At 38.1% G+C, this 18,812-nt stretch overlaps 3 protein-coding genes across 4 annotated transcripts; 2 read left to right on the forward strand and 1 right to left on the reverse strand.

The window, feature by feature from the left end:
• The first annotated feature begins 372 nt into the window (after positions 1–372).
• neto2b (neuropilin (NRP) and tolloid (TLL)-like 2b) lies at positions 373–7,088 on the forward strand. Of its 2 annotated transcripts, none has more exons than XM_063909158.1 (12): positions 373–685; positions 1,952–2,008; positions 2,126–2,284; positions 2,777–3,025; positions 3,162–3,209; positions 3,361–3,488; positions 3,709–3,810; positions 4,067–4,193; positions 4,492–4,605; positions 5,165–5,295; positions 5,431–5,478; positions 5,555–7,088. In XM_063909158.1, exons 1-12 carry the CDS (start codon positions 676–678, stop codon positions 6,002–6,004), a joined length of 1,623 nt encoding a protein of 540 aa, XP_063765228.1. In that variant the 5' UTR covers positions 373–675; the 3' UTR covers positions 6,005–7,088. The 2 variants fall into 2 exon arrangements, with proteins under 2 accessions (XP_063765228.1, XP_063765219.1); XM_063909149.1 differs by having other exon boundaries at positions 5,386–5,478; positions 5,555–7,085.
• Positions 7,089–8,087: 999 nt separating this feature from the next.
• On the reverse strand, positions 8,088–12,938 carry si:dkey-30c15.2 (uncharacterized protein LOC558938 homolog). The gene is made up of 12 exons (XM_063900598.1): positions 12,801–12,938; positions 12,633–12,676; positions 11,878–11,941; positions 11,604–11,735; positions 10,730–10,834; positions 10,588–10,637; positions 10,362–10,478; positions 10,202–10,247; positions 9,968–10,039; positions 9,634–9,784; positions 9,384–9,469; positions 8,088–9,299 (listed from the first exon to the last, which is right to left on the reverse strand). The coding sequence occupies exons 1-12, from the start codon at positions 12,831–12,833 to the stop codon at positions 9,147–9,149; spliced, it is 1,053 nt and encodes a 350-aa protein (XP_063756668.1). The 5' UTR covers positions 12,834–12,938; the 3' UTR covers positions 8,088–9,146.
• A 707-nt stretch (positions 12,939–13,645) lies between these two features.
• On the forward strand, positions 13,646–18,429 carry LOC134875889 (ADP-ribosylation factor 4-like). Its single transcript, XM_063900611.1, has 6 exons — positions 13,646–13,857; positions 14,755–14,835; positions 14,946–15,055; positions 16,113–16,184; positions 16,785–16,910; positions 17,027–18,429. Exons 1-6 carry the CDS (start codon positions 13,791–13,793, stop codon positions 17,111–17,113), a joined length of 543 nt encoding a protein of 180 aa, XP_063756681.1. The 5' UTR covers positions 13,646–13,790; the 3' UTR covers positions 17,114–18,429.
• Positions 18,430–18,812: the final 383 nt, after the last annotated feature.

Here is an 18,812-nt window from a genome sequence, read left to right on the forward strand (position 1 = left end):
CCATCCCACCGCCTCCTTATTTCTTTCTACAGCTTCTGCCAGTTTGTTTAGGCTTGAGGCAGTGTGTGTCCTTAGAGAAAAATGAAAATAGACAACGGGGAATGTGCCCTGTTTTCTGCTGCAACGTTTCACAGATTTTTGCATGCCTGCTAACCCTGAATCAGCTAATAATATTTTATTTGTTTTTAATTAGGAATTCCTAATGTAGATAAAGATTATGTCGAACATGCTACGAGGGGTTATCATCGTATTTATTACTTTATTACTTATGTATGATAATGCACATGCGCAATCTGCTCTTCCCCCTTCTCGCGCCAAATGAGCCCAATCTTAAAACCGCGTACAGCCGCAGACAGATCCACCGTGTGCTTGAGAGGACAAGTCACGGACTTGAGCTCTGCAGGAACTGCGTCTTTGGGCTGGAAAACTGAACTCTTCTCATTTTTCTTTTTGTTAGGAAAGATGTTGATGAGTCAGAAGTTCATCAGCAGTTTTTTTTGCCCGTGAAGCTTCTCTTATCCTGACCAATGGGATTTGGATGAAAAGGTGAAAATTGGTTTCTGGAGATCAGTGATAAACATACGCTAATCCCTGACACTGACGGATTGATGTGAGGGATATACATTTATTTTAATTTGAAATCAATCTGCAAGAAAACCGACTTCATCTTAAAGAATGCTTGCAGGTGAGTGGAATAATTCATATTTGCATGATTTAGGGCGTTTGATGATTTATTGATTGTTCTGAGAGAGACGGGGCGATGCGAGCAGGGCAGAGTTTCTAATCTTTGATAATCTTTTAGAGATGTCGTTTTTTTTGGCAGAATCATCATTGATCATAGATTTGTGTTATTTTCAGGTGCAATCCCCGTTTCTGTGCAAAATAAATTAAATCACAAAGAAGATTGTAACATCCTGAAGACATTTTAAAAAAGAGATTAAAATAAAACTAATATGTTTTTGTTTAAATTGTCTCTGGTATAGCTAAGGTGCTGAAGTGACAGCTCCCCACTTGTTCTCTATGCAGTTCACTGGTGAAGACGCATTTTGGAAGAACTAGAACTGTCCCTTTTTTAGCAACATGTTGTGGCTCTCTACCTGGACGAGAGGATTTGGGATGCCTGTTCCTCCCTCAAACACAGAATAGTCTCACTGGACATTCAGAGGAAATTAATAACTTAAAGAACAACAAACCTTAATTCTTGGGAAGCACTCAGTGACATGTCAGTCAACTGAGGACAAAGAAGAATACTTTGTTTCAGTACTTCTAGTTTAATATTTAGGTTTGTTTCTTATTGTCTAGTTTCATATTCTTATTTTATGTTTTTGATAGATATTAAAAGTGTTTCTGAAAATGTCTTATTGTCTGAAACTGGTCCCCTCTTGGGTCACCAACCCTCACAGCCACATACAAGACATATATTGTGTCTGCAGCCAAACTGCTGCTTTCTCCCTTGTTGTTTGTGAGTGGACGTTTGTGTCAACATGCCACTTTGGTGAAATCTCAAAGCAAGATTTTGGTGGCCTTGTTCCCTCAGGGATAGATATTTAGGTCATACTTTATGTAATAGACACAAACATGGCACAAGATATGACTTCATGACACACAAACCTTTCTCTTTTTTTTTTTATCAAAGTATCATAGGAAACTGCAGATTTTCACAACTGCTACTGAAGTCCACTGTGTAACATATAAACCTTGGAAAGAAAAAGGGAAAGGACTTAAAAATAGGAGGATGACTTAAGCAAGCAGATGGTGGATGCAACGTGTTCTTATTCTCTTGCTGCTAACTTTTGAACTCCCCAAGCATGACCTAGTATATACATTCAGGGATTCTGCAGAGTTCCCTGAGCTGATACTACAACCACACACACACACAAATCCTGCTAAGCTCCTTTTATTTCCCTTATTCGTTGATTGTATTCTTCCTCATACTGTCACCTTTTTACAGTGTGGATATTTCTCCTGCTTATCGAGGAAGGATTTGCTCTGGCACAACAGAATAAAGGTTAGATTGATACATTAAAATCAAGACATATATTGTGATTTAATTAATTACCACTGATTTATTTTTCAAAATGTGATATGCAATTGCCTTTTTGGCTGTAATGCTGCATTCATACAGATGGAGCTGCAGGATCAAAAGGGGTTAGACCGTCTCAAAGGCCGCCACGTTCCTATCACTGTGGAAACTGGCTACGAACCACAGAAGGTGGTTCCTTCAACTCCCCAAACTACCCTAAAACATACCCACCCAACAAGGAGTGTCTGTACGTACTTGAAGGTAAGCAACAACTTAAGTAAAAACGATTTCCCTGCTTTATATCAAATCAAGGTCAGATTACCTAGTTTAAAATTAAATTGAATCCTAAAACAAACAATCCCTGTATTTGTAATGATCTGCTTTAAGTATGGCTTCCTTTGACAGCGACAACGTTATTCATCATTTATCACAAGTGTTTTGGGTTTTTTAAATGCGCTTGAATACTAACAATAACTGTTAAGTTATTGCTAAGGGTTTCCCTCGGTTTTTTAAAGAGCTTTTTCAAAATGCAATCCTCATTATATTGGACTCCAAAGAATGCATCAAAATGTTTTGTCATTTTGTCACTTTCCCTGTAATTGCTCCCGGAGCCCACACTACAGACCGATCCTACTCATTCTTTGGTAACGATGTGAAAGGAGAAAAGGTTTTTTGCAATGTCCATTCTCTGGGAGCATTATATCCCTGAATGACCTCTGTTGCAGTAGATGTGACTCAGTGCTCTGCTTCCAGCCCTGCCCCGCCAGAGGATAGAACTGCTGTTTGATCCGACCTTCTATATCGAAGCATCATTTGAGTGTCGTTTCGACCACATCGAGGTGAGGGATGGACCCTTCAGCTTCTCGCCAATCATCAACCGCTTCTGTGGCTCAGCCAGTCCCGGGCGTGTGCTTTCTAGCGGACGCTTTATGTGGATCCGCTTCTTCAGTGATGAAGAGCTGGAGGGGAGTGGCTTCCGGGTCGAGTACACCTTTACTGCAGGTGATTAAAACACAGTGTTTATTCACCCCTGTGTGGCAATGATCTCACTGCACCATCCTCATACTTGTTCAAGTTTATCAGGACTCATTTAATTTCCTCTGCAAATCAAATGTGTCTTTATGATTTCCTTCCAAAGATCCTGAATTTCATCTGCATGTGGGAGGACTCTTAAACCCAATTCCAGGTAGCACAACCCTACAGATCCCAGACTAACTTTAGTTGTACATCTCTAAAGTTATATGTGATGCAAATTCATGGCAGTTTGCTTTCACTATTACCTCTAATACCCTAATCTCTCTTGTTTTCTATTGGTCTGCTTGATGTCCGTGGGTCAGACTGTCAGTTTGAACTGTCAGGGGCTGACGGCATGATTCGATCCAGTCAGGTGGATGAGGAATATAAAGTGAAGGCAGACCAGGCAGTGGACTGCATCTGGACTATACGAGCCCCAACAAACAACAGGGTAAGGTGACAAGTTATATTGCATATGTTAAGAAAACAAATGCATCTCTAATCAAACAGTCTACATAAGATACATACAGTTAAGATGATTGATTTATATTTAATCCTTTAATGTAGCAATACCTTTAACCATGTATTCTATATAGCAACGAAAATGACATTAAACTGTGTGAAAAATAAAAAAACGGTACAGTTTATCTGTCCTTGCTGTTTTTTTCCAGATTTACCTGCGATTCTTGGAATACCAGATGGAAAACTCAAATGAATGTAAGAAGAACTTTGTGGCTGTTTATGATGGCAGTAATGCAATTGAGGACCTAAAGGTAATTTCATTTTTAATATGAGTAACTCCAGCCTGTAAAATGAAAGCCATTTATTCTTATGTACTTCATTTGTTGCTCGATATATCACATTATACTCCCAGTTTTTCTCTCCTGCTACACAGCAGGGGTTATCTTTCTATGCACCTTTAACTATACTTTTCCATCATCAATTTGTAGCAACTGTTTTACAGACCTTGGCCTCAATGAGACTACACAACCAAAACTATAAGAGAGAATGGTGTGTGGTTTCTTGCAGGCTAAGTTTTGTAGTACAGTAGCTAATGACATCATGCTGGACACTGGTATTGGAGTAGTGAGGATGTGGGCTGACGAGACAAGCCGTCTCAGCCGCTTCAGGATGCTGTTCACTTCATTTGCAGACCGTGAGTTTCTCTTTCAGATTATTCCTAACCTGTGTCGTTTTTCATTTTTACTATTGTTGCTTTGGATCAGTTTCTGTAGCTGATCATGCAAGCGCATTAGTTACATGATTGTAAACATGCCTAGTTGTCTAGAAGTTGTGGGAAAATGCATTAAATGATGGTATAATCAACAAACAATGTTCAGTTGACAAGAGATAAGTAGCATGTCTGAAATGGGAAACCTGTCAAACACCTTTGGGTAAGAATTAGAAGAATGTTTCCTCACTGTTAATGACACTGTCACGTGTTTGTCTTTCAGCGCCCTGTTTAGGCAGTGCATTCTTCTGCCACAGTAACATGTGCATCAACACTTCTCTGGTGTGCAACGGCATACAAAACTGTGTCTTTCCCTGGGATGAAGGCAACTGCAAAGGTACTCCAGTTGTGCCAAAAGATGCGTAATTCTTTCTTAGAAAATCCACTATGCTCTGCTGTTTTACAATGAGTTGTGCTGTGTGTTGTAATGAAATGTCTGGCTTTGTTGTGTCACATTGAGCCTCATTGAGGATCTTTTGCTATAATTCAACTCTTCTCTTCATTTACTCAAATGATCGCATCAAGGCTTTCATTTCATGTTTTACCTTATTTTAACATGTAATAAGGGCATGTCTTGTTGGCAAATGTTTGATAGTACAACACAATTCTTCAAAATGTCCTTTAGGCTGGAAAAATGATCAAATCAACTTCAGCGCATTTGAGGCTAAAAGACCTGCTGATGAGCCTTTGGCTGTTTAGTGGCTCTAAAGCACCTGGATTGCTGTTTGTCAGTGGAATAGGCTTTTAGCGAAGGCTCTGAATTGTTCTTGGCAACCAAAGATAAGGACTAGCCTGATGAGAATGGCAGAAAATAATTGACCGATATACTCTCTGACTCTCTAAATGTAACTCTTATTTTACTTCTCTTTGTTACTCTTGTCATTTCTATCATCTAGAGAAAAAGAGCAAAGGTGTTTTTCACCACATCACAAAGACTCATGGGACAGTAATCTGCGTGTCTACGGGAGTGGTGCTCCTGCTCCTCATCATCTCAATTCTGGTGCAAGTCAAACAGCCACGTAAGAAGGTAATAGTCTCAGTGGTATTATTAATTATCATGCCACAAAATATTACTGACTGACATGATTTATCAAATGTGTTCATTCATAATTTGAAGGTCTTGATACGTAAGAATAACCTTTTCCACCGGGGTGACTTCCAGGAGGAGTTTGACCCTCCACATTACGAACTCTTTACTCTCAGAGACAAGGTCAGTTCGATAACTTTGATACATTATTAGCTGAACATGGTCATTTTCTTTTTATGTAACAACATTATCCTTTTAGGAGATGTCTGGGGACCTTGGAGAACTATCAGAGGAACTTCAGTCCTTGCAGGCGCTCAGGAGATCCTCATCAGGCTCACGCTGCATTCACGAACACCACTGTGGCTCTCAGGTTTCGGTCAACTCCATCAAAGGCAGCCAAGGTGCACTTGGCCTTCGTAGGGGATCCATGGAACTTCCTCCTTTACGAGAGGACTTCCAAAATTCTTTACCTCCCTTCAGGGACTTGAACAGCAGTATGCGGAAGAAGAGCTGGCCTAGTATGAAACCAGCCCGAATGCAGGGCCATCAAGGAATAGGGCGAAGAGGGCTGGGGCGGCAGGATAGAGTGATGGAAGAGGAGGAAGAGGAGGAAGAAGATGGAAGGTATGATGTGTATGTACGCAGAGCAGGAAGCCGAAGAGGGAACTATGAAATGGCCCAGCAAAGATCCTTGTCCATGGACTTCTGAAAAGAAAAAAAAACAAGTGATGCACAGTAAACACTGCAGCGCAACTTCAGTCAGTGCCACATTTTTCGAACAGACAGAAAATAAGAGACCTTTCCCCACATTGAACAATGCCTGGACACTAGACATTATTGTGCTATTTGTCATCTGTGTAAAAGTGAAGACAGATGTTAATGCTGTTTATTCTTCTTTTGTCAAATACATTTCTATGTAAAGCAAATATGATACATTTAGTTAAAATATGTTATAATTCAGTGTTAAGGTTATAAAGAATGGATGCTAAAATCACCTCCCTTTTTATTTAATGTGTTGTTACCTGTATTAAAGAATAAATATCTACATTTATGCACCATTGTTTTAGAAAAAATGTACTGATATAGAGTCAGTTTTAACACCAGATATTAAGCTACAGACCATCTTGGGATAGGGATCACATCTTTGGCAATGCTCTGACATACATTAGTGGGGTTGAAATTTCTCCTTCTCCACTTCCTATCCCTCCAATTCCTTCACCCTTGCTTGGACCACACCATTTACAACCATGCCCTCTACATATTTAAAGTTTTGTGACTGAATCTTGAACATTTGGGACACTATCGCAGTGACAAAATCTGTCCACAGAAAAGAAAAACCTGGTAATGTACTCAAAACTGCCTCCGTGGGAGTTCTTGCTACAGTCGGTCAAGTGTCTCCAGGAGAACATTTTTCAATGATCATTAACACACAGAGACTTGAGGTGAAAACAATACCATACACATTCAGTCACGGTTGGCAAACATGCTGCCCTTCCTGGTTACCACCAGCAGTCTGTCAGCTGTGTTGCTTACAGGAGGCAGGTGTAATTTGAGGCGGGATTTTTCTAATGGTGTCACACAACTGTGCAGTTTGGAACTCCCCTCATAAAGTACATTGTCAGAGTATGATGTTTAATAACATGATTACATGACCGAATAACATCAAACTCGTTGCTGCTTATCCTTAAATGTTTAACTTAACACTGAATATAACTGATGTTTTTTAACCTGCCGTTTGGGAAGGATAACTACATGTCAGTAATGTTATCTTTTCGTCTGATGAAGAGCGGTTTGTACGAAACATCATCTAGTTGTAATAAATACAGTAAGTCGACCTTGGAGCACTGGAATGTGAACGCTAAATATTTTTTTACGAGTGCCAGCAATGACCTTGTAAAACAGTTCAACATATCAGTTTCCATATCGTTTTTTCTCATAATTACATGGGACAACAATTAACATTTTTAGAACCTTTGACAGTTATATGTAATACACTGCATCTAACATTTTGTATCCCAATAATGATGTGGAGGAGAATCAGACAATACAAAAGAAAATGTCATATTGTAAAATCAGAAAAGTGTTTCTTTTTAGTTTTTTTATTCCCACAAATGTATGTATTACTCTTTATTTTCTCACACGCAGCTTTCTGGTTAGTGCGCCAAAATAATTAGATAACTTCAGAGCTGGAGGACACATCGTATTTAGAAATCCAGAGAGTAATTTCCAAGCCACCACCTCCCAGTTTATTCAGCAAATATGTGTGGTTCATTCATCTCATTCAGAAAACTCACTGGGCAGAAAATGAATTGAGCAACTATGCATACACACAGACCAACATAACCAAGCAGCGTTGTTACTACAGTATGTGTGATGTTTGTGTCAGTGAGCACTGTCAAGTCACAGTAATCAACACCATAATACAAAAGAACAGCACACTAACAAGTATGACTATAAAGCTGACTATAAAAAAGGGTAAATGGATCATTAACATTATGATTTACTATGTAGCAGGTGCATTTTTTCATTGCGTTTGTTGGCCTTATATTTGAAGAAACGCTGGACTCGTTATTTTTGTCACAATATCCATGAAAAGGAAATCTGGGGGTACATGAATAACTGCAAATAATTAGGTCAACTCACTCAGGTTGCATTGCTTTTTATCACTGCATAGCAAAATGTCTCATGAATTTAGATGTGTGGTAATAAGCTTATCTTGTCAGCATATAGGGGTGTTGGTTATACCTTTATATTAATTCATAGCAAACTGAATGAAGAAACAACAGCTCTGCTAAATGGAACAACATTTATTTCCAAACAGGCAAAATAACACATCTGATATCTATGATGTATCCCTGCCTGATTTAATAGGGCAATCGCCACATTTTTAAAAGCCTTGTGTTTTTTTTTAACCCTCATGCTTTAATACAGTACTATATGCCTCAACCCTATAATATAAGTGACTACATGGCCTGCAACAAAGAAAGTGAACAGGTGATTACCAACACAAGGAATGTACAGGTTGGCCTGTACCCTGTCAATCATAAACAGAGATTTCAACTCAGAGACACACACACACACACACACACACACACACACACACACACACACCCTTAAACATGAGCATGGAGTATAGGTTATCACACATAAAAACTGTACTGATGTTTGTGCTGCGATGTGTGTGAGCGTGTGAGTATGTGGACAGCAATATAACAGATATGCCTCATGTGTGACCTGAGTTACACAATCACACACTATTCTTTATAAGGTACACACAAACATGACAAAGCGGAAATTGTGTTTCTTATTGTTTCTGCAGCAACGCAGCATTCCTTAGTGTTCCAAATGCAGACTGAACTCTGTGACCGTGTAGGTGACACAGACTTCTCAACGGTGAACACAGAATATGCAACCCCAACAGGTTTTAAAACATTATTATTGACTTGAACTATAAAGTACTGAGGGACCATTTCATATCAAGTAAAAATAAATACAACTATTTGTTAAGCAGCACCTTTTCCAATAATATAAACATATGTTAAATCTAAATAAAACATTCATTTAAATACAACACTATTTTACAATTGATGCACTATCATTTTCCCCAATCAGACAAAAAAAATATACTTAATGTGACTATGACAGAAAACAGTAGCAGTGCATTAGTTGACAAGTATTTTTTTTACGTCCTTCATCTTTGAGTTTTTTATCTTCATCCCACTATTGTGAATATATTGTGCTTCAGTCATAGCTGAAGTCATTAAGTGTGCTGGCATGCAGTCAGTCTTCCTCAGGCCAGTATGTTGTCACCGCAGCACAACAATGTCTCTCGATGCATTTAAAGTAAACAATCAAATAGGGGTCTGCATTGATTCATCCCAGAAGGCCATGTGATTACGTGACACTAGAGGTGTATTCTCCCCAAGAACGGCCCGCGTGAAGTTGGGCCGTCTCCAGGCGTAAACCATACTGTTCAGGAAGCCTTGCAGGGATACACTGGCAGCCTGAAATAAACACAAACATCACTATAACATGCAACTCAGATATCAGATCATGTTTAAATATGTTTGAAATCTTATGAAACGTACCTGTATCATATAAATACCAAATAGGCTGCGTTGTTTAATGTTTGGTGTCAACATCATCAGCATAGACAGCAGAATGAGAACAAGTGCTACAGTAGGAAAAAACATAAAGCATCAATTTGATGTTGTTTTGAAGTTGATAACGTGTATTACATTAGCTCTGGTGTGCGTGTGGTTGTGTGTGTGTGTGTGTGTGTGTGTGTGTGTGTGTGTGTGTGTGTGTGTGTGTGTGTGTGTGTGTGTGTGTGTTTACCTGGGGTCCAGCAGAATACGATGACCATCACCATATTTCTTGATGTTGAAAACACTCTTTTGAATCTCCTTCTTGAACGTCCATCTCCTTCCACAGGAAAAATGTGCTGTTCATGTCTCTCATACCATTTACCAACCTTATAGTATATGACCTGAAACAAAAAAGGTTACAGTCTACTTACAACCAAGTAAATATGTCTCAAGGTTTAAGATGGCATTTTAAAATGACACATCATAAGTAATTCTATGGATTATTCAATCAAGTTTAGGAGACAAAACTCTAAATGCCATGATTCCAGATACATCTTGAAATTATGTAATTTCTTATGACTTACAGAGCAAGACAACATCACTGTTATCACAACAAAGAAAATAATAACTCTGATGTAATTGTCATGAGACATCTCCTGGGAAGAAAAGAAAGTTATGTTAGCATAAAAACACTACGAATGATATACCAGTCAATTATAGTAAATCAAAAAATTTAAAAACGGTTTAAATAAACACTGTCAATTCGAATGAATGTATACTCAAAAGGTCTTTAAGTCTCATGACAGTTTTATACTCACTTCTTTAGAGCAGACATTGCTCCCAACATGCAAGAACAATATACAACTGTGAAAGAAACAATCAGACATTTCAGAAATGCATGGGAACAGATGTTTTTTCTGTCCTATAACTGATTTTAAAGTAGTCACTTTAGAAGTTTAATAAAGCTTGTATGCTCACCTAGTGCAGTATTTGCTATCATTACGGACGATCGTTAAGCTCTCAGTGAGTGGATTTAAAGCGGCAGAATTTGTGGGAGTGAACACATATGCTAAGTATAATGCAATAGGGAACAACCTGTAATATAAGACAAACAAAAACACAGAATTACATTTTGTACAACAGGGATGACAAACACAAAGTCTGGAAATTAATCAAACTTAAAATACGCTGTTAACCAACTCACCAAGCAATGGCATATACAGGTATCGTGACTCTTCTCCTTCTGCACTGAGTCTGTAAATCAGACAGATAGGGATAAATAAATTAAATCAAGCTTTGCTTTTTATTGTCCAAATTTAAATCCACAAATGCAGTTGACGCCTCACCTGCCCTGACTCATCCTCTGTGGGGCTTGCTCTCCACCCTTGTATTGCATTCTTTGACTCCCATGCATAAAGCCCCACCAGCAGAAATGAGATTAAATAAAATGTCTGGAAAGGATTGGACAAACAGAGAAATATACAAAAGTTAAATATAAGAATAAGTTGCAAAATATACACTGATTACAACAACTAGCATTGTGAAACTGGAATCTGTCCCATTTTTATTAGCATATTATTACTTTTCACTTGTTTCTTTATTTTGGATCAACTCAGAAATGTAAACTCTTATTCTACTTTGATATCAATTGTTTTACTTTAAATAATCTACCTTTTTTGTAGTCTGCATTTCCAGAAAAAGCCACAATCTGAACTAAATGGAATTGACTATTTAAGTTCCTTCATCAAATCATTTTCCATGTTAAAATCTATGTTTCTTCACCCTTCTTTAAATGTTATCACTTACACAAATACATTAACATATGTGTATTCAGTAAATATGTAAGATTTAGGTTGATGCCGTTGACATAAAGAGTTTTGGGAACACCTACTTTAAAGTCTTAAAACAATTATAAGAGCATTCATCTTTCCATCTCAGGAAATAGTGCAGAGGCATTTGCATCATTAAACGTGGCACAGCAAAAGTGATGACCACTTTGCTTTTTACATGCAACATCAGGAACAATCCTCAGGGAACTTCTGCAGTGATTTGATTAGAATAAGATAATGATCTGTTCCTCAAGCTGCTGGGAAGTACCCACATTACCCTCAACTTCCCCACCTTGTTTAGAAGATTAAAATTCCCCTTCAGCCCCCAGGAAAACAATATTTATTTGAAGAGGCAAGAGGTTTTAACCAAGTCAACGTAATTGTTCCTCACCAGTGACAGCGGCAAGGAGTAATGGCAGGTGACTTCACTGATGTTAGGCCTCCATTTGTCCAGGACACTGGTGGACAAGAGGATCACAGCAGCCAGGAGGTCTGCTAGGGTAAGCTGTACCAAGAGGGGCACCTGCAAATAAATACACATAAAGGGTGTTGCAAAACAAAAAGAAAACAACTGTATAAAAATGTGTTATGGCTGTATGTGTTCCCTGTTCCAACAACAAACTATCAAAAGTATTAAAAATGAATATTTGTATTTACTGACACACCTGTTCTCTCAGGTCCCTCCATTTTACTATGGAAACCAGCACGACAGAAGAACTCCCAAACACACTGCAATCAATAAGAAGTATTCAATGTATGAAATAATAACATTGAGGCTGTGGCAAAATGATATTGGCACAACATTCATTTTAGTATATTTCTTGACCATGTGTAAGGCTTATAATGAATGATTAACAGAAAGTTAAAACTTATGGTAATTTGGCACCACACCAACTCTCAACGTAAGCCAAGAGGGGGTTATTCAGAGTGACATTAACTGTTGTATGCAGAAAGCTCATATCAGAAGCATGTGACACCTGCACATAAAGTGCTGTAAAATGACAAACACATTCAATCATTATGACCCTTCTCTTGGCTTAATAGTAGCTAACCAATGTAATGTGTTACCACCATGACCTCCCTCTTATGTTTTGCTTTCTTTATCGTAAGCAAAAGAAAGAAATCAAAAGAAAACAAGGTAATACACAGCAGAAGGCTGATGGAGTACGATGAAGTACTGTGAGCTACAACTCAGTGCTGATTTTTACATTTACGCAGTGGCAGTATCTTTAATACAACAATAACACAGGGTAAGAACACAGGATGAACTCAGAAAGAAAACATCCCGCTTAATTTAACATGTTGCCTTGCTGGTTTGGCAAACCTCTCCACAATGAGAAGAATGGAAGTTTAACATTATGATTCTGCTGATAGAGAAGGCTTACTGTACAATGGATTTAAAATATGTGAAGTATATTACCTGAAAGTGAGTAACACCAAGTACTCTGTAGAGAGAAAATCAATCTGAAAAACAGAATTCAAATATCAAATCAGGAATCTACCTACTACTTCTCTACTAAAAGCTTTTATTCAAATATGCTCTTTTAATGTTATATTTATTCATGAACTGAACAGTGTTAATGCCTACCTGCTCTCCACTCAGTAAACCATTGTTCTCCATGGTAAATATCCAGTTATCAGTCTATTCAAATCTCACACTCTCCTGTTCCTGCACGGTATAAACCCTTTTCCATACCTGGCCTTTGTCAATATGTGTTTTTATACAAGCACACATCTATAAAAGTGTGCACTTTGTCACGTGCTGCTGCTTTGACTCCACCCGTTGTGAGAAGGGTTAGTGCGACTCCTTAGAGACCTGGTACTTTCCAGTTTGGAATAGGTCTTACCTCCAGTCTTTCAAGAAAACTCTTACAGGAAACAGGAAACAGTGAAACTGAATTTCCAACAACTTTCCAAGGATGTTCTTTTCTCTACCAAAATAACATGCACGTGTTTGTGTTTTCCCCGTAATAATAAACGTACTGTATATGATCTATTCTCATAAGAATGTCTCTGTAATAAATGGCATTGATAAACAACAGCTGTAGACAGACAAACACGCACAGGGCTTTGAAGAAATGTGACTCTGCACTCGGTACTCAAAATACTGTGTATTATACTTTATATATTCAGTATGATAATTATTATAAATCTCTGTAAGTCTGTGTTACAGAGACATCAAGTGGTAGGAATCGGCCTTGCATTTAGGCCTGCTACAAACCTTAAAAAGCTAACTTTTTGTTCAGTGTTGAGGACGAACCTTAAAAAGCAAACTTTTTGTTCAATGTTGAGGACCAACAAACGTAGCAATGATGGAACAGAATATACTGTACAAATGGGGCGATTAAATGTTTTTGGAATAAACAAACAATGTATTGAGAAAGTCATTGTCTACAGATGTTAGCGTATGTTGATAAAGTTTATTCAAACTGATGACGTCGTGGATTCCACGTTGGCCCGGACGTGGCAGTCGGCAGACCTCAGTGGAGTTGTAACCGGATCAGTGTGAAACGACCACACGTCGCTGCTGCCTTGGCTAATATCAGTTCTTCATTAATTCAAACACCGTCAGCCAGCTATGGGGCTCACTATCTCTTCACTCTTCGATCGTTTCTTTGGCAAGAAACAAATGAGGATTTTGATGGGTGAGCGAAAGTTACGTTAGTGAAGGGGGTCGGTTTTTAGCTTTAGCTTTAGATAAAGTAGCTAACGTTAGCTAGTTGTTGTTGATGAGCTTTCAGTAGCATTGTAGTTATCAAACTTTTAAGGTATAACATTGGGACAGAAGTGGCATAACAATACAATTTAGAGTGATGCAATGATTGTGACTGGGGAAACAAAAGAGTATAATAATAATATAAAGTGTTCAGTGAGCTTCACGTCATGTTAGCTAGTTTTAGGGTTTGGCAGTGGAGACTGATAAAGACAACCGTATTCCAGAAAATAGCTTAACATGTCAAAGTAAAATCTTTTACATTGTACGTATTTTAGTGAAAGGATTGGCGTCAAATGCCAAGTTGACTTTTAATGAATAATTATTTCCAAACAGTATTTTAACTTTGTATTATTTTTTGGGACATAATAGCTGGTTGTGAGTGACATTATTATATATACACACTGTTGGCTGATATGAGTTAACCTTAGTTGAATTTAGACGGTAACCTGTTCTGCGATTTCTAGTTTCTACTTTGTTTAATTTGTTGTTGGGTGACGTTAACTCACTCCTTATGACGATTGTGTTGCGTCATGTTTCAATCCCATATCCGGACTTTTGGGCAGCGATAGTTGTAAAAGTTAAATAAATAGCAAGATCAATTTTAATAACAGTGGGCATTTCTTCCACGAATATTAGTTGATGACAATTTCTCAGTACACAAAGCATTGTTTGTGCAATCGTATGCAAGTCCTCTGCTATCTAATGATTAGACCTATAGGAAAACGCCTGTTATGCAATTTACAGCAGGTTTACATCCATATCTATTAACTCCTGTTCTCTCCTGATAGAAATGTTTACCTTTTTTTTTCACATTTTCTCCCTGTAGTTGGCCTTGATGCTGCCGGAAAAACGACTATCTTGTACAAATTGAAGCTTGGAGAAATTGTGACCACCATTCCAACCATTGGTAAGAGACACTCCTACACTACTTTTGAGGTTTGAGTTAGCATGTCTGATGAATTGAACTTTGTTTTGTTTATTATTAATAAATATGCCCCTTCTCTTTCCGCCGAACAGGTTTCAATGTGGAGACAGTAGAATATAAGAATATCAGCTTCACTGTGTGGGATGTGGGTGGCCAGGACAAGATCAGACCCCTCTGGAGACATTACTTCCAAAACACACAGGTATGACAGGTGTGACTGCGCCGATGCCGACAGCCCATATTTAACATAATAACGGTAGTGTCAAGGAGGAGCAGTTGTTGTACGGCACCCTGAAATGCTTCATCTCTGATTACCAAGTAAAGATATTTGATTACAATACTGATCAACCAGAACTCTGCTGCAGCTTCACCAAGTAGACTGAAATATTTCTAAAGTGGCCAGAGATTCCAATTAATGCCATCTTAACTCACGTATTCATTTTCACACACACGTTTGTGAAAAAGCTTTATTTTGTTGTTTTCCTCTGGCTACAATGATGCTGTTTTTAAAATGAAATACATTTCAAACTATATTAATAAGATAAGATGGAACTTTATTTATCCCCGTGGGGAAATTCAGGCATTTATAGCAGCAATAGGGTCAGAGTGAAAAACAGGACTGTACAGATTCACACAAGATAAAATAAATAAATAATAGTAATCCAAAAATTAAAAATAAAATGATATAATGACTGTTGAAATAAGATGTCACGGTAAAACTTTGATCATTTGAATGGACATGTATACAAATTTGGATTAAATATAGTTACATGAGGTATGAAAGCAGGTTAAAGTCTTGTACAAGCCCTTGATTGTGCAGCCTGATGGCTACAGGCACAACGGATTAATGCTCTGAACGTAGTATGTTTTACCCAGATCATTCTTTCGTTAGCCAAACTATTTAATGGTTTACTCCTCTCCAAATCAGTGTTGTAGTTGTTCTTGGATTATATTAAATAATTAGCAATTTCTCAACATCTGGTCATAGTAAACTTAAAGTAAACATAACTACAAAACAGCATTTTAGTCTTTATAAATGCATTTACTCACTAACATTGAAAACGACTGCTTCCAAAGAGTAATATAAAATTAATTTGCACAATTAATCAATTGTCATGTCTATAACATTTTTAAACAAATTGAAGAATATCCACCACAGTTTTCTAGACTCAAAGGTGACGTCTTTAAATGTCCATAGCCAAAGATATACAGCTCACAGTCACAGATCAACTAACCTTGTTGATTTTTTTCTCATCCAGGGCCTCATCTTTGTGGTAGACAGCAATGACAGAGAAAGAGTGGCAGAGTCTTCAGAGGAGCTTCAGAAGATGGTTAGTATTAAATATGTTCAGCATGAAATGGACTGAATATTGTTCTCTGTGAAGGGATGAATTATAGACAGCTTCATAATTTGGCAGTTGTGACATGCAGTTGTTGTCTCATATTGTGACGTAGGTAAATTAAAACGAACATAACAGTGTCAACCCTTCATTTTAACCAAAAACATTGCGTGGTTAATCGCAACATTTTGAAATCATTGGGTAACCTTGTCGACTTCTGCTGAGCACATCAACAATACAAGAGCCCAATTGCCTAAATTCTCATATCATACATGCATGACTACGCTGATTCAGTGTAAATAAATCTGACTGAAGTAAACGCTCCATGAAATGTCCCTTCACTAGGTTATAATGTTTGCATTTTATTCGTTGTAATGACACTTACTGCAGCCCTTAAACTATCAAACTGACACTTCGTCCTAGCTTTTGAAGTTACATTTTGTAGCAGTTTTTGCCTTTTTATATATCAGGGAATGACCACCCGAAACAAAGGTCAGCCGGACTTGAACTGGGGACATTGTAAAGCTATTGTCAGCTTCTCCGATCCCTAATATTAGAGCTTATGTACTAATCTGTTGTCTGCCCCTCTAGTTGACAGAGGACGAGTTGAAAGACGCAGTTTTGCTGGTGTTTGCTAACAAACAGGACCTTCCCAATGCCTTACCAGTCAGTGAACTTACAGAAAAACTCGGCCTACAAGCCCTCCGCAACAAAAATGTAAGTATTCATGCTCCCTACCCCTGCAGTAAGTTTGTAATGTGTAATCATGTGTAGAGTTGCATTCTTATTTCTTACCATATGTAATTCCCGCCATATCCTCTTTGTCCCCACAGTGGCACATCCAGTCAACCTGCGCCACCCAGGGCAGCGGACTGTACGAAGGACTTAACTGGCTGTCCGAGGCGTTGACCAAGAACTAAAGAAGGATCGGCTGGACAAATGAGAGAGAAACACTGAACACAACAGGATGGGAGAGAAGGCAAAGACATTCAATCCAGAAACATTTGGCCTTCCAGCACGAATGTTCACAATAAGGACAAGGCTGGTGGACAACAATGTAATCATCTTTCGACATTTTAAAATAACTTTTTTTCCTCTTTTATCATCAATGATATTACCATATTATCTCTTGACATAGTCTCTATTTTTCTCCTTTCGTTCCTAAGCTCTTTAAACAGCGATATGTTGTAATGACACATATAGTTGCACGATGAGCAAATGGCCTGTTAGGGAAATTTCATGGAAACAATGCATAGAATAATGGGAGGTGTTTTCCACTCAAAACCTTGGCTCCTGTCTAGGTAGCATTTACATTAATTGACCACTTTTATAATTCTTGGACTTTCTTACAGCCATTGTCGAGCCTAGGTTGGGGGTATGATAATATAGAGCTTCGGTGAGGGACAGCTTGTAGGTTGCCTCAGGGTGTCAATCCCTTGGTCCCCTCCTGGATATTTGACTCCCTTAGTACTGCACTGCTCTGTCTCCTGCAAACTCATTTTTGTAAGGGCCTTTAACGCTGCGTAGAGAAATATGGCGATTGCAGTGATTTGTTGGTAGTGTGAATACACGTGACCTCCGAGTAAATGGATCCCAAAAGGAACATTGTGCCTTCTGGTCCTTCGACACACAAATCTGAGTAATCCTTTCCATATCCCATTCTGATGTCATACGCCCTCATAAGATGCTTTAGTGACTTCTGCTTTTCGAGGACGAATAATGGGTTGAGACATTTCCTTTTGTTCTGCAATGAATGAAGTTCGGTAAAATCCCGTTTCTGAGTGTAGATCGCTTCTTTACAACTTGTATCCACTATGAACCAGGTTTTTGTCCTGTTTAAACATGTGTGGCTCTGCACTCCTCTTCTTCCTTTTCCTGATAGCTTTTATCAGAAAGGCTTTGATTTAATGTCAGTTCTTCAATTTACTTTAACAAAAAATCTCTTTTACCATAAAACGAGGAAGGAAGCGTTTGTTCAGTTTTGACTGCCCAATGTTGTGTAACACAGTAAAGTAGCATGTTTTTGTTGTTTGAGTTTGTTGTACTTTCTGAAGGTTAATACTGTATTATAATCATAATTATTCTACCCCTCTTGAAACACAAATCATCCTCTGCCTTTAGTTTGTGTTTGTGTATACATTCCAACCTATGCTTGCAGATGCTGGAGCTGCCACTCTTTAAATTAGCAAAAGAATATTTTACAAAAACGCTCTGAAATAAAGACTTTAAAAAAAGAGTATGCGTTTTGGAATCCACTCATTGTTGATGACAGACAGTTGTCACTTTTCTCTGTAATTTAAGTTGTTACCTATGAAAAGCATTATGAAAAAATATCTGGATGGGCAAATCAGATTATCCTTACTACATTTTCAAATACTTTCATAATTTCCGGTTCAAAAACTCCAAACTAAGGGTGGAGCAGTTTGCAAATGTATTCTTCTCCATGAGACTGTGGTGGTCTATGAAAACCACTACACTTCCTCAAATGTCCTGCTTTGTGGTAATGTACATTTGTTTAAAGGTCTCCTATTATGCTCTTTTATGGCATATATTATAGGTCTCATATATATATTTTTCAAAAACACTTCTCTGACGTGTTTTGCTCAAAATGCCAAACAG

Source organism: Eleginops maclovinus, chromosome 2 (assembly GCF_036324505.1).
Source record: "Eleginops maclovinus isolate JMC-PN-2008 ecotype Puerto Natales chromosome 2, JC_Emac_rtc_rv5, whole genome shotgun sequence".
NCBI classification, from domain to species: domain Eukaryota; kingdom Metazoa; phylum Chordata; class Actinopteri; order Perciformes; family Eleginopidae; genus Eleginops; species Eleginops maclovinus.